This window comes from Lepeophtheirus salmonis, chromosome 11 (assembly GCF_016086655.4).
Source record: "Lepeophtheirus salmonis chromosome 11, UVic_Lsal_1.4, whole genome shotgun sequence".
NCBI classification, from domain to species: domain Eukaryota; kingdom Metazoa; phylum Arthropoda; class Copepoda; order Siphonostomatoida; family Caligidae; genus Lepeophtheirus; species Lepeophtheirus salmonis.
The window spans coordinates 12,763,544-12,778,985 of record NC_052141.2 but is presented as its reverse complement, the minus strand read 5'-3'; the positions used below and the strand labels follow the sequence as shown (position 1 = coordinate 12,778,985).

At 32.7% G+C, this 15,442-nt stretch overlaps 2 protein-coding genes across 2 annotated transcripts; one reads left to right on the top strand and one right to left on the bottom strand.

Moving 5' to 3' along the window:
- Window positions 1-184: 184 nt before the first annotated feature.
- LOC121126112 (uncharacterized) lies at window positions 185-2,355 on the top strand. Its single transcript, XM_040721417.2, has 3 exons — window positions 185-340; window positions 396-782; window positions 856-2,355. The coding sequence occupies exons 1-3, from the start codon at window positions 329-331 to the stop codon at window positions 2,011-2,013; spliced, it is 1,557 nt and encodes a 518-aa protein (XP_040577351.1). The 5' UTR covers window positions 185-328; the 3' UTR covers window positions 2,014-2,355.
- A 7,547-nt stretch (window positions 2,356-9,902) lies between these two features.
- Window positions 9,903-11,114, bottom strand: LOC121126114 (RNA-binding protein 3). Its single transcript, XM_040721420.2, has one exon. It carries the CDS (start codon window positions 10,843-10,845, stop codon window positions 10,381-10,383), a length of 465 nt encoding a protein of 154 aa, XP_040577354.1. The 5' UTR covers window positions 10,846-11,114; the 3' UTR covers window positions 9,903-10,380.
- Between the last annotated feature and the right edge of the window lie 4,328 nt (window positions 11,115-15,442).

The window sequence follows — 15,442 nt, the reverse complement described above, 5'->3', positions numbered from 1 at the left end:
AAAAGCATAAATGTTGAAAATCCTACTGACACACAAACAAACAAATATCCTTTATTTTGTGAAAGTTATGTATCAAGAAGATAGAGGATTGCATAGCAACATTCAAGAGGAACAACCCCTTAAATTGCAGGGAGAGTGCGTTTCTAATCACACAATACTTACATTCAGGACAAATAAACAACTTTTAAAAAATCATAATAACCAAATCTGACCTGAAAAAATAAATACTTTGTTCCTCAACTACATAGATAAATAATATGACCTAAGGTATATAAATGAAGGGAAATCCAATTCGAATCAACAGTCCTCCCAAGAACATCATCCAAGCATGAAGTTAAAGGTACATACATCCGTTAGTCAGCCATCGGTACTTCATTTCATTTACTTATTTACAGCATTCCCTGACCCTCATCGTCCTTTTCTCTGCTCAAGCACTTGCTTATCCAAATCCAGACTTTTCTTCAAAAAGCAAGACTGGTGATCAAAAGTGCACTCTTGTTCGATCCAAGTCTCCCTCTGGTCCCCTCTGCTTCAATGAGCCAGAATGCAAGGACGAATGCACCAAAGCAACTAAGCAAGTGTGTCAACCCGTCCAGGAAAACAAGTGTGAAACTAAGGAAGAAAAGTCTTGTAGCACCGTCAATGAGGAAAAGTGCACAGACAGCTTCAGAAACGAACTGAAGGAACAATGCCGCACAATTCAAGAACAGAAATGCAAAACCGTTTTCAATCAAGAATGCAACACCGTCAATGAGGAAAAATGCCAAGTCATTTACGACACCGTAAGTCATTCTTTTGTTTTTTTATAAACCCGACTCAATGCTGAATCAACACATCACAAAAATACTTATTCAGGTCAATGAAGATGTTTGCAACACGGTCACGACTCAAAAATGTGAAACTGTTGATGAACAAAAGTGCAGAACCATCACCGAAAAGGATTGCACAACCGTTTTGGACACAGAGACCACTGAAAACTGCCAAGAAATCCAAGACCAAGAGTGTGCCACCGTGTCCAAATCTGTAGATGAAACTGTTTATGAGACCCAATTCGAAACAAAGTGTGAGACCTCCTACGAAAACGAATGTAGAACCGTAATTGAAAACAAAGTCGAAAAAGTCCCTGACCAAGAGTGCAGTATTGTCAAGGAAAATAAATGCAAAACCATCTGGGAAAAGGTCACTGACAAAAAGTGTTCTACTACTCAGGAAAACAAATGCACACAAAAATTAGAGGTATCTTACAAAAACGTTGATGAAGAAGAATGCACAAATGTCTACGAGGATAAATGTGAAACCGTCTACGAAAAACAATGTAAGCCCGTCTATGAAACAGTCTGCTCGAATCCCACTGAGGGAAACACTGGATACAACGCTTTGGACACAACTTATGGTATTCCTTCATCACCTGTTTGTAAGCAAGTCTCTAAAGAAAAATGCTCAGATGTTCCAACTACCAAGTGTAGCAAAGTCCCAAAACCCAATGCTCCGTTGTTTCAAAGAAAGTTCCTGTTAAATCTTCAAAACAAGTTTGCAAACAGGTGCCAACTGAAACTTGCAATGACGTTGTTCGTAAAATCCCCAAAGAGATCTGCAATGATGTCTCTGTTGCCAAATGCAAGCCCATCCTTAGAAATGTCAACAAAAAGGTTGCCACACAAAAGTGCAGCAAAGTGCCCAAGAATAATTGTCGTAATCTTCCTAAACAAGTTCCTCGTGTCATTTCAAAACAAGTCAATGAAAAGGTCTGCAAGCCTGTGTCCAAAAAGATTTGCAATCCCCTTACTCGTAAGGTACCCAAACAATCCTGCAGAGATGTTCCACGTGAAATATGTAGCACCGTTCCAAAACAATCATGTTCACAAGTCCCCGAAAAGAAGTGCAACACTATTGCCAAGCAAGTTCCAAGAAATGAATGTAAGACCGTTTCTCGCCAAGAATGCAAGAACGTTCCCTCTCAATCCTGTCAGAACATTCCTCGTCAGAAATGCGAGCAAGTGCCTCAGAGAGTAGCATCCAAATCCTGCAAGCAAGTGCCACAGGAGGTTTGCATCAATGTTCCCAATACTTCGTGCAAGAACGTAACCGTGGACAAGTGCTCCAACATGGTCTTTGACAAATGTGAAAAGAAGTGTGAGGATGCCTATTGGTGCAAGGTCTGTCAATGAGAAGCTCCCTTCAATTAGTTCCTTTTCCCCCAACAAATATGAAAAATTCATTCATCCAATGAATGCACCGTCCAATATTTTCTATGAAAATATATTCCATATTTAGATCTCAGATATGCTATACAATTCACAATTACACATAATAATGTTGACTGATCTTTTAAATAAACCATCCTAAACCGATAAACGATTTTTAATTAATTTACACCAAAGATAGGCCAGGATTCTTCTTTTAGAGGGAGATGTTGAAACACTCATGACTGATTAATTAATGAACCGTTAAGGGGAAGGAGCACACGCAAAAAAACCTTTTTTCTCGTCTAATTATTATACTTTGATTTTTCTTTACACACATCCCTGCTTTAGTTATGACTTATATACTTTTCAAAAAGATTGTAATAAAAAGTTTGCCTTCCTGGTCATAACTTTAGATAAAAAATCCAATTTAAGAATGATTCAATACCATAAAAATTGCTCTTTTTTTTTAAAACCAAAACTCAATCGTCCAAGTAGAAAAGCCCAGCCTGTATATCAAAAAATCATTGTTATCAATTATAATATCATTAGGCATAAAGATTATTCATTTTAGACAAAACTCATGGATTGACGAACAAACCATTAGCAAAAAGCGTGATTACCACTTCGTTAGGATCCAGGATGTATTAGAAGAAGAAGCGTTTGGCTGCGGAAACAAACCACTGAGAGGATTCGGGGAGGCAGTCAAACCTTTAATCTTGAACTTGGATTTTTTTGTTAACTGAAGCATATTTATCAAACCTACATAATTATACCAATTTGAGCTGTGTACCTCAATATTTTCAAAAGTTACTTCATTTTAAGTGCTAATATATTGTATTAAACATTTGTGTTTGTAAATCATAGGAAAGATTATATTAATAGCTTTGGCTGGAAATGAAAGGATATTTTTTCTAAAGTGCTGAAAATTTTCTTTTGAATCCAAATTTCAAACCAAAATTAAAATTGATTTTAACACAGAATATATGGATATACAGACAGGTAGATTCATTTCTGAAGATTCAGTGGATATAAATCTTTTACAGTCTGAATTTATGAAAAAAAATCACGGGGTGCAATGTATATAGTCCTCCCTAATGTATATCGTAAATATATTTTTGATCAAAAAAATAACAATGTGATCGTATTAATGAAATATTGTAGGCGTTTTGTATGTATATGAAGAGCACTATTTTTGTTTTATTATGTTATTGCTCTCTGATAATATACATAAAACTTTTTGCATGTTCTCCTTCTGTTTTTTTATTCATTATATAATAGTTTGTCGTGGTTTAAGCTCTCCCTTTGAAGTAAGCATTCTTACCTCTCTTTGGTGTAAATTGTTTTAAAAATGTATAATAAAATAAATATTTTCCATGCACCAATGTTATTTTAAATGTAGATGGTTCTCCTCTCTAGAGCAGTAATTCATTTTATCCTCCAAAATCATGTAAAAGGCAGCTAACATTAACAAGGATCATAATTCAGTATTACCATATGTCTCGATCCTGCCTTCTTCTTGCACTTTTTTCCTCTTGCAAAAATGTCAACTATAGCTAAAACTAGTTCAATCGACGTAACTCATTGTATATTAACCTGTTGATACTAGTTATGAAATTATGTACATTTCTTAGCTTGCCTGTTTTTATGAAATTAGTAATCTAAAGAATGAATTTACTTTTCCTCAGCTGATGTCATTAGTATTTATCTCCTGAGTTGTCAAATTTCTTTTCTACGGTATTGAAGTATATCCTGTGTGCTCATAAAAGACAGATAGTAACCTGAGGACTCTTTTTTTTCAGCTGCTTGTTGCTGATCCAATGAAACGTCATGACAGCTAAGCTGCTCTCCTCCCAAACTTTTTTCAAATTGTTAGGGTTCCCTTGTTGATTTTCAGTTTTTTTGTTTTTTTACATGCCAAAAATACACACGATTTTCATCACTACATATGAATTAATATAAGTATTGTGTAGTTTCGTGCGTGTCAGTGTGTACATAAAAAAATTGAGTAATATTGAGTATTTCATGGGAGTTTTTTATATATTGCTAAAGCAAAGTTTGTATTATAGCCGACGCCAAAATACTCTGGGTAATTACTCTATCAAACAAAATCAAACTTTTCTTCATGCGCAAGAAAAAGATCTGCTCAACTTAGTACAATTTGATCCCCTGATTCCAAATATAGCATTACTTTTTTCCCAAAGGCTCATGGCCTTCAGAAAAAGGCCATACATTTTCTGTTATTTTTGGCTATTTTTAAGGTTCAAAGCTGTTTTAAGCCCTCAGTGTTGAAGATAGGAATAAATTAATTTAATATATTTTAAAACCGAATGTTAAAAATTTTTAAAACCTTTTTTGAAATGTCTGTATCATACTTTTAACTCAAATTATCTTTGTTTAAAGTGCAAAATATGTGTTATAAATTCAGAAACATATAGCTTCAAGACGAATAAATTCAAAAAGTTTAAAAGTATCTCATTGGATAGCTGAAAGTATGACTTTTATAACAAATGTGTCTCCAAGGGTATTTGTTGCATTTTGGTTTTTTTAGGTGATTCCATTTTGAAATATTAAAATTATCTACTCATCGAAAGTGTACACTCTACTCCCATATGAGGTCTGATAGTTTTCCTCCGATGAATTCTCCTCCCGTTGTCCCTCGTGGAATGCAGAATCCGAATTCGAAAATCTCTTCAGATAAAGGATCAAATTAGAATGATCTTCTTTCGATTGCCTTGATCTTCCTTTTACGGGGTATGAACCAGTTTAGAACAAGATACAAAAGCAATAAAAACAATTTTACATAAGTTTTCTTACTACTACTTTTAATTTGGAATTGTTTTAAAGGTAAAATAAGACTCTGAATGATAATAGTCCGGAATTACTAAATCCCAGACATTTCAGAATTCACATAACTGAGGGAAAAACGGAGATACGTTTTGGATTCTGCAGTAATAAATAAATTCGATAATTTTCTTCAATTCATTTGTACAAAATTCCCTCCCCCTAATTGTTCCCTGTGTAATCAATAAAAATGTAGATCAAATGACTTAGTCTATAATAAATACTAATTAAATAATAAAGATATTTAAACTAGGGTCAATTTTCCTGCCTATAAAATATTAACTATTTATTACAATTAAAGTAATAAGCAATTTCATCGTGATTAATTTCGGAACATTTTCACGAAACTTGACATTGTATAGGGGATATATCTAAAAATCCCGAGGATCTTTTTTATGATCTGTAAAAGTTTGGGTACCGAAGCAAGTTTGGGTATCAGATTCTGGTCCAAGATCCGTCTGATCCCTCGTAGCGATTTTACTAACTATCTACTAACCCACCACTAGCAGATCTGAATTTTTCTAATACTCATAAAAACAATAATATAGTTTCTAAGGTTTAAGTAAAGTCAAATCAATAGGCACTGTGGAACAAGCTTCAGTTTTACCAGCGCAACCTGAATAACGTTAATACATATTCGAAATAAACGTAGACTTTCCCCTTTGTCACTTAAGTATAGCAATAATAAACAATATCAATTACACATGCTAAGCAGAAACATTATATAATTGGTTCTCTTAAACATATGTAATGAACAGAACTTCTCGTTACCATGTTCGTGAAAGAATTTATAGCAATGATAACGGTTGAAAAGCCTTCTTTCATCAATTTTGTTAATGCACTGGGTCCACAATACACACTAACATTTCGAAAGTTTATTTCGGAAATCATACCCCCAACAAAAAAAAAAGGAAAAACAAATTGAGAAACGTATTTTTAAACACTTTATCTGAACATATAATTGCTTAGAATGAATTAGGTAATCAAATATTATAAATAAGTTATATTACTAAAAAATGTTCTAACGTTTAATGAAAATAATAAATTATTTATACTCTTCACTAGATAACCTTTTAAATAAACGCACTTTTGCAAGAATTGTTTTTGTGTAGTGATGAAAATCGTATGTATTTTGGGCATGTTAAAAAAATATAAACCGAAAATCAAAATGGTAAGCCTGAAAAATTGAAGAATGTTTTGGAGAAGATCAGCTACAATCAGATGTTACAAGGGAGAAGGAAATAAACAAGGACATTAGCAAGAAGGACTCCGATGTCGATCCCCAATTCTACTCTAAGTCTAACAAGGACTTACCATTATAACTCTGCAAGAAATCCTCAAGGTTACTCTCCGTCTTTTATGAGCACACACGAATGTTCCAGCAGGTTTTAAATATAATTTAATCTATTTAGAAGAGGAAGCTCACTCCTCAGGAATTAAATATTAATAACAACTCCTAAGGAAAAGAAAATTCCTTCTTCAGATTACCAATTCCAAAAAAACGGGCCAGCTCAAAAATTAATATGATTCACATCACTATTTATATCTCCAAATTCATGAAAACATTTTTTTAAAGAGTAAGAAACACAAAACATTTTATTTCTCAACGCTTATTCAACTTTTTTTTCACATTCATTTTTTACTTAATACATAAGTGACCCAGGAAATGAACTCTTCCAAAGCAGTTGGAATCACAAAAATGATGGATGAACTAGCATTTCTGGCGTACACTTTATTTCAGTAACTGCACATTTTTACATCAATGACTGGAAAATACTGTTATGTCAAGAGTTTAAAAATCACCATACAGAAGAAGCTGTTAGTGTTTTTATTGAGGTTGGTTACGATCTTATGGTATACTGCTACAAAGTTATCCGGTGTTGCTCAGTCCAAGGAGGGAGCAGGAAATTATATTGACAATGGTCAATGCAATTTTCTTAATTTTTAGACCCCTTCGGTGCGGGCGAGCGTTATGGTATTCTGTAATGCAATATAATATTTTATTATATTAAATCTATTATTATGAATTTAAAAAAAAAATGATATTACAAACTTCAAATAACATAAAAACATGTCCCAGAAATTGAAATTATTAAAATTTAATGTTGAGGTTCATATTTTTATGGCCAAATAGCATCGTTTTGTGGCATTTCTTTTTAAAAATGGAAAATTTGATGAAAAAAATAGAATATATATATTCAGAAAATGAAAGATATTTCAGTTAAGTATCAATTTTTAAGAGTAAATTTTATATGCAAAAAAATCTACAGACAAATTTCTACAAACTTTATTTGATTTACAAATCCAATATTCCATCGTCTTCTTGCATTTTTTTACACCTAAAAAAAAGAAAGTGCAATTTTCACTTGTTTCTTATTTTCCCAACATTTTCTTTTAATTTTGCATAAATTTAGAAAATGTTCTTATTTATATAATGATTTTTTGAGACGCCAGGCACTTTTTGATTTATAAATCAGCCCCTATCAAGTCTCCTTAAAATAAAAACATCAAAAACATTTTTTGTGTTTTGGGTATAGAATAAGCCCCCTTATATGAACTACCCCCTCCCCCATATAGTCGGCACCCCATCTTAGCCTAAGCAGGTTCACCCATGCAAAGTTTCAGTCTCCTAGGCCCAATGGTGTTGACACCCATTAAATTACACAGTCACACACAAATTCTATTATATACCTATATATACAACTTGCTTTAAGTAAGTATTTAAACTTATGGATTCAACAGACATTCCATATGACATTTTTCTTCATTACCAAAACAAAAACGTCAGCTAAAATTGAGATTGTATCGAATGTTTGTACCTAAAAATTTCTTGATGGTAATAGTAAGAATATTAAAATCTAAGTACAATTAAAATATAATATGCATCAAGTAAAGATAATTTCTTTGGTCAACACGTATATCGAATGAGTACATAGGTACTTACTACTCATTCGATATACATGTTAGACAATCAATTTAGTCAAATAAAAATTTAACTTAGGTTGCAACTACAAAAAGAATCACACTTATTCGATGTCAAATTTTATACTAGTCTAGTTACCACATCTATCATGCGTGTATAGTAGAATATTTGCTATTTTATAAAGTTGACCAAATCCAAAACTATCATGGATCACAAGATGTGTTTAAGTGTTGGTAATGCTCTCCAGAAATATTTTTTCTGTTTCATCAAAAACTGTTACGCTCCGTCCGGTAGAAGTTCCAGTGTACCAAAAGTACTTCAAAATGAGGCCAAATTTAAAAAAATGATTACAATTATGGCCTATGAAAAAAAAAATATTTTATATTTTTGGAATTTGTTAGTATTTTTTTTAAACTGTATTATTTAATCGATTTTGTAAGTTAAAACTCATGAATTAATTGTTATAGGGGTACAAATATAGACAAATTATTATGGATTTTCTATTTATTCAGGAGTTTATAGTATTATATTTTTAAAGAAAATAACTACTTTGTTAATTGTTTCTAATTTCAACAAATTTTATGCATAAATTTTTTTTGGTATTTAACATACAAATGTGCATATCCATACATAGCTCTTAAGCCTTTAAAACTCATTATGAGACCTGTGATCGACAAGTCGACCCCTATTATGTATAAAAATTTACTTCAAAATATGAGAAAATGAAAGATAGGAAACAATTGACCATCAAGCAAATTGTAAATGAAAAAAGAAAGGGAGGATACTCGAAAATGTCAAAACTTTCGCAATTCTGATTATGCAATGCATGATAATTCTTCTAATAAAGAGGAGCATAGTTCACTAAAAAAACATTTACAATCTCTCAAAATCCAGTCAAGTACTCGTGAGATATGGTTTGTCTGTGAGAGCTGCAACTGTGTACAAAATGTCTTATTCAAATATCTTAAACTTTGTAGTTCAGTAAATTTGCTCTCAATACTAAAAAAACAAAAAGTACTTCATCAAGCCAAAAAAAATATTGTAATCAGTTACTCCATTATAACAAACAAAAAAAAGGATTGATCTATATCAAATTCGATAGACGAAAGGATAGAACAAAATGTTTTCAACTTCCCAAAAAAGAAACCTTGGACGAACATATTACTGTTATTTCAGAATCCGAAGCTATATACATAGATCATTTCACGCTAATATCAGGAAAAGCACAACATATTGTAAATGAGTTGCATGCCATAATTGTTGAATCTAGCAGCGACAATTCCCTCAAAGCTATAGGAAGCGATGGTGCCCCTGTAAACACTGGATATCTATTTGGAATAATAAAACAAAAAATGGAAATATCGTTGCAATGGATTATTTGTTTAGTTCATATGAATGAATTGACTTTAAAAATATTTATATACATATTACAAAAAAATACAACAGGCCCCAAATCTTATCAAGGTTCGATAGGCTCTCAAATTTCGAACTTTTCATATAAAACGGACACTATTACATTTGTGGCCATTAAAGGATGTTTATTAGACATAGATGAAGATTTATAGAAAAGTTAAAATGAGAAAATACTTTGTCCAAATTTGTCAGATTCTACCTGAAAATTTTCTTGAAAAACATCCTGGAACTGTCCCCAATAGAAGTTGGACTACCCAGTGTTTATATTATAAATTCAATAAAAAAAAATCCATCAATGGAACATAACGATTTTGAATGTGTATGGTCCTACATTTCTTCATATAAAAAGATTTCTCACGTAAAACACGGATCGAAACACTTCCTTTTCAATAAATGGAGCAACCAGCATCTCAACTCTGAAGAAATAAATGTAATATCTGCTTCATTCAAGGCAATATTCTTCTTTGTACATTCAGAAGATGTCCTTTAATGTGCCTCGTTTGTTTCAAACATTAGATCAAGAAACAGTACACACGCAGTATGTGTATATGCAATATATTTCTAAAACTTTGCATATCATAATCTTCCAACACCAAGAACTCTCTCCCTCTCAAAAGAATGAGGTTCGTTAATTAAAGAAGTGTCTTTTTTCTATTTTTTTAATTTAACGTTTCTAATTTTATTATCTTGTAAATATTACATATTATTACATAACTTAAAACAATAGACGAAACTAACAATACTGTAAGATTTGGTATAGCTAAGATAATTACGTAAATAAAAAGAAATTTACACTTTGAGTGCAAACGCATCAAATCTTCTTAGATTCGAAACCATACTGAATCGTAAATGTACGGTTACTATCTTTAGTATTTTTTAAAGTTAGAAACACATTAATATAATTAATTACAATATAATGCAAGCTAGAAGATGAGGACACATGGTTTGGGGATGAGAGCTTAACTTGATGATTTAGGGGAAAATTCTCTTTAAAACCTTAGTGAATACTGATGCTTCTTAATATCCTCCCCAATCACCTCCACGGTCTCCACGATCTCCCCGGTCTCCACCAGACCTGGAGTATCCTCCTCCTCCACCGCCACTTCCATAGCTGCGGCGATCACTTCTTCCATTGTTGTCATGGTAGCGACCACCACCGCCGCCACCTCCTCCTCCTCCGAATCGTCCCCGATCACTTCCTCCGTATCGGCCTCTGTAGCCTCCACCCCGGGATCCACGACGACCTCTTCCATGGGCAATCTCCACTTTCAATTCCTGTCCATCGACCGTTGTACCATTCAATTTGCGCGCGGCATCATCTGCATCCTCGGAGTTCGTCATCGTCACAAAGGCGTAGCCCTTCTCTGTGATATAGACATCCGTTACGGGACCGATTTTGCTGAATTCATCTTCCAACACGCTCCGAGGACAAGTGTCTCGAACGCCATGGACAAATAACTTCGTTTCTCCCTCGGACGGCATCTTCGAAATGGGATTGATCGATGGTTCTTCACAAAGTAAAGGAGCGCAAATAAATGTAAACTAGTTTTTGTAGTAGTGAAAATGCAACTTTGGTAGCACAGAAATTACTAACGTGGTTTTTTCTTTCCTACGTACAAGAAAGAGTCTTTATCTGACAGACAGAGTTGTTGAGGTTTGAAGATTATAGTATGAAACGTTCTTAGAAATAAATTGAGTGCGCACGCATTAGAGTTCTTGTATCCCACCTTAAGATCTTTTTCAACTATACAAGTAGAGAGAGGCCAGGGGTGGAAAAATCTAATACCATTTTTAAGGCGGGTTACCACATCTAACGCGCGTGCACGCATCAATGTGTATATGTATATAGATTAGTAGACATTAACTAAGCCAATTGTATTAATGCCATATTTTATTAAAAGTGTAGCTATACATTTGTCATTATATGTTAAATATATTATTAATTCTTGTAAGTTAACATTATACGTAGTCTTTTTTTGAGCAACTCTTCTACCCATGCACGTATACGTTTACACGCACAATAGATGTGGTAACCCGCCAGAAGCCTTAATTTTCTGATGTAAAGGCAGATTCATTGATGGGCGGGCGCCTCTAAAAATACATACTATGAGCGCATTTAGAGAGGTCAGTCCTAGTTTTTCCTTATGGCAAAAATCGCTCAACCTATCAATAAGTTAATAAGTAGTAAGAGAAGGTACCGCTTTCATCTGAAAGAGGCTTTTTGGTGGTAGACCGGAAATGCACGTTTATCCTACACGGGAAACACGTTCCTAGTCAATACATACCATGTTCAAGTTCGAACCGATTTCAAAAAGTTCGTCTCATGTTCATTAATAAATAAAGCATTTGAAATGAGGGATCTGATGAATAACAATCTGTAAGGATAGCCAATGGGATTCATCTATGGCATTGGGGAAAAGCAAGATGACTTATAGAGAAAAGGATTTCCTCTTATCAACTCGGACAACAGCTCCTCACGAGGAAGATTACCATGGTTGGTACGGTTCGTAAAAACAAGCCTGAGCTCCCACCCGCACTGCTTGCATCAAAAGAGAGAGAATTTTACCTAAGACAAACCAAAATGTAGTTCTTCTCAGCACACTGCACAGAGACGGGAGCATTAGTACTAGATCGTGACGATAGAAAGCCAATCCTAATTATGGACTAGAATCCAAACAAAGGAGGTGTGGACAATCTAGACATGGTAATTGGAGCATACAGCGGCAGAAGGATGACTGCCCGCTCGCCATCATGTACGTTTCCTCTTACAATGCCTTTGTAATTGGGAGAGAGATGAATCCGACCTGGATGTCTCACAAGAGCCACAAGAGAAGAGTGTTGATGGAACAGCTAGGAAAGGCACTTGTAGCTCCACTCACTGAAAGAAGGAAAAACGTCCCCCGAACAGAGGCCTCAGCTCAGATTGTGAAAGCTTTTCAGAGTGCTGGACTTCCGGATACACCTGATGATCAAGCCTCAACTTCTACTTTCAAAGCAAGCAAGAGCAAAAGATTACGAATAATACATGTTTTAAATGCAATAAATACATATGCAAAGGCTGTTCCTTATCATACTGTTCATCATGTGCTCAATAGATTAATTTATTTTACTATTTCGATTATTTTGTCATAATTATTTAGAGGAAAATTGAAAACAAATATAGAAAAAAATTGCTTTCCCATATTTTTTTATTATTATTTTAGCTATAAAGTTGTTTTGAGCAGGGTAAAAGCAGTCATTCAATGATATTTTTTTGTGAATTAAGAAGTGGGTTTTCTGGCAAACTGAATTGTAGTCATTAAAATATTTAAAAAAGTCCAATAATTTTATAGCAAAGTATAGACGGGTCATTTTGACCCAAAGGGCAAAAGGTGTGTACAGAAAATCAATCTGTAAGGATAGCCAATGGGATTCATCTATGGGATTGGAGGAAAGCAAGATGACTTATGGAGAAAAGGATTTCTTGGGATGCTTCATCCTAGTCTTAGTCCTTCATATGTTATCCCCATAATAGTTGAATATCTTTTAATTAATAACTCAATTGAATATTAATTAATGATTGACATCTCATTCTCATATGCCTGGAGTAGAAATGAATTAAATAACAATGTGGTTGACCTTTGGAAACTTGGATAAAGATTATGTTATGGAGGGTCTTCCTTCAAGTTATTGCTCGCCCTGTTTGCTCAAAGTTTGGAACTCATAGGATAGTGTCCATGATGCAAAACTTCACTACTACTTATATATTCTATAAATTCAAGTAGATTTAGTATTATTGAATATTCGCAAACTCCAAATGTACATATTCTGCGTCGAGCAAAATAAATTATCAGTCATATTTTTCGTCAGAATGAACGACAGGAATAGTATGTAAGCGGCGATGTGAGATGCTGTCAATATCATGAATTCCTCTCATATCTGACTAACGATTACTTTCTCTTTCCGTATTATAACACAATAATAATATTAATTAAATAAAATAATCACCTTGAAGTTATTATATGATCAATATTAATTAAATGAATATTTATATAGTAATAAAAATTAGAAATTTAAAATAAATTTATATCGTTCTTACAACTGTTTAATTTCTATTCTATGGTGTTTTGCGATATGCATGTAATTTATTTTCCTTTACTCAATTTTACTTTAAAGGTTTATGTTATGCTTGGTGTTGTTCTTTTAACCATAGAATTGAATTTATTATTTTATAAATCACACTATTATTACTTATTCCTTGTCTTTAGAAGGATACACTTTTTTCAACTATTCATAATTTGTCAATGGTTCAAATTAAATACCTCAATTATTACAATATCTAAGATAATGGTTAATTTTTTTATACAAAAAATATCCGTATTATTGTAAATCTATTGGAATTTAATATTTATAGAATATGTAGATAGTAGACTAGTTAAGTTCTGCAGCATCCATACTATCAATTCATCTTGACTCGAGTTCCAAACATTGAGTTGAACAGGGCATTCAATCCTGACGATAATTGGAGGAAAACGTAATCTCCATCCAAATTTCCAAGGATAAACTCCATTGTTCAATCAATTCTACTCAGGCATACCAGAAAATGACAATTAATATTGAATTGAGTCATTAACATATGAAGGACTACGCCTACGATAAATCATTCATATCTGCGAAACTCATGAGATTCTCTTCTCAAAAACCGCTGTTGAACTCTATCGGCTATCATCACAGATTTGATACTAATCAGATTCAATGAGTTATAAAGTTATAAAAAGTATCTGGTGTGGACCCCGGCTCAATTACTTATTCAATTATTATCCTCGAGTATGGGGGAGTGTAATTTTTATGGTTAAAAATCAAATAGCAAATCTGTATTAATTTTTTTCATAACGTCATAATAATTTGAAAGTTATTCTAGGTTAGGAAGACTATAATGTGGAACCAAAAGAGATGACTACTAAATAAATTGAGGAATTTATTTCTTCTAATGTCTTGTTTACCAATAAGTTAAAATTTGCGAATGGTAATCTTCACCATTAATGAGGGTAGAGAAACACAATATATACAATGGTCCTTTTTTTCAAGTGCTATGTGCCTAGTAAAATTATACGATGATTTTTAAATTGATTGAATTAATAGCTTAGAAAAGGTCTAATTTCATCGTTAAAAGTCCCACTGTTAATGTGCAAGAAAATAGAAAACGCAAGAGATATAGTGATCCTGGAACAAATAGAAGAGTGGATAAACTGTCCAATGTATCTTAAATTCATTGTGTGGACCTTAAACCCAAAAATTATTGTATTTAATATTATAATTATATCAATAATATTGTAACAAGTTAATGCGAATTTCATTTCTCTATTCAGAGTGAAATATTATTCTTACTGAACTAAATTAATTATTTGAACTGAGGAATTTGATCTTCAAAAATAAAGTAGTAACTTTAGTTTGTGTTTGTACAAGGTCATTATGTAGTATGTTTGATTCAAATGACTAATTAATATTAATTATTATTCTTCGATTGATGTTTCAATAATAATGTGATTAAATTGATAAAGTCAGTATATTTGAACAATTAGTTATATGGATTTGAAGTTGTATCATTCAAATTTTTGGATTCCGAGCTAAGATATTATTACTAACTATAAATTAAGAATAATGAATTATTAGATGTGTGTATTTTTAATAAAAAAATTTATGACTATTTATTATTTTAGGGACTGAACATTTAAATTTAATGTATAGAATATAATTCAAATAGTTTCCTGAGGTTGGATTTATAATATTTAGAGATCCCGTCTCCGAATCTGCAGGTATTTTAAAATTTGTGACTTTAAATCATAGATAAATATACATATTCTCTGTGTTCCAAACTGACAATGAGTAAATAACCTATCAGCCCTAATTACTACTTCATGATAATTAGATGTACCTAATTCCTAAACATTACATTATTTTGATTCTTTTAAGCTCATATCATGTAATATAGGAAATCATTATAGTCTGACTGATGTTTTCAATTATTTCCATTTCGACACCAAATATATGAATCTTTTTCATAACAATGAATTCATTACATTATTAATACAATGGGGGA

What these genes read in the sequence shown, in the direction of transcription:
- LOC121126114 (XM_040721420.2), bottom strand. Translation starts at nt 10,845, where the DNA reads ATGCCGTCCGAGGGAGAAACGAAGTTATTTGTCCATGGCGTTCGAGAC.
- LOC121126112 (XM_040721417.2), top strand. An exon ending in GCCAAGTCATTTACGACACC is followed by an intron (nt 783 to 855) that starts GTAAGTCATTCT and finishes ATACTTATTCAG; the next exon opens with GTCAATGAAGATGTTTGCAA.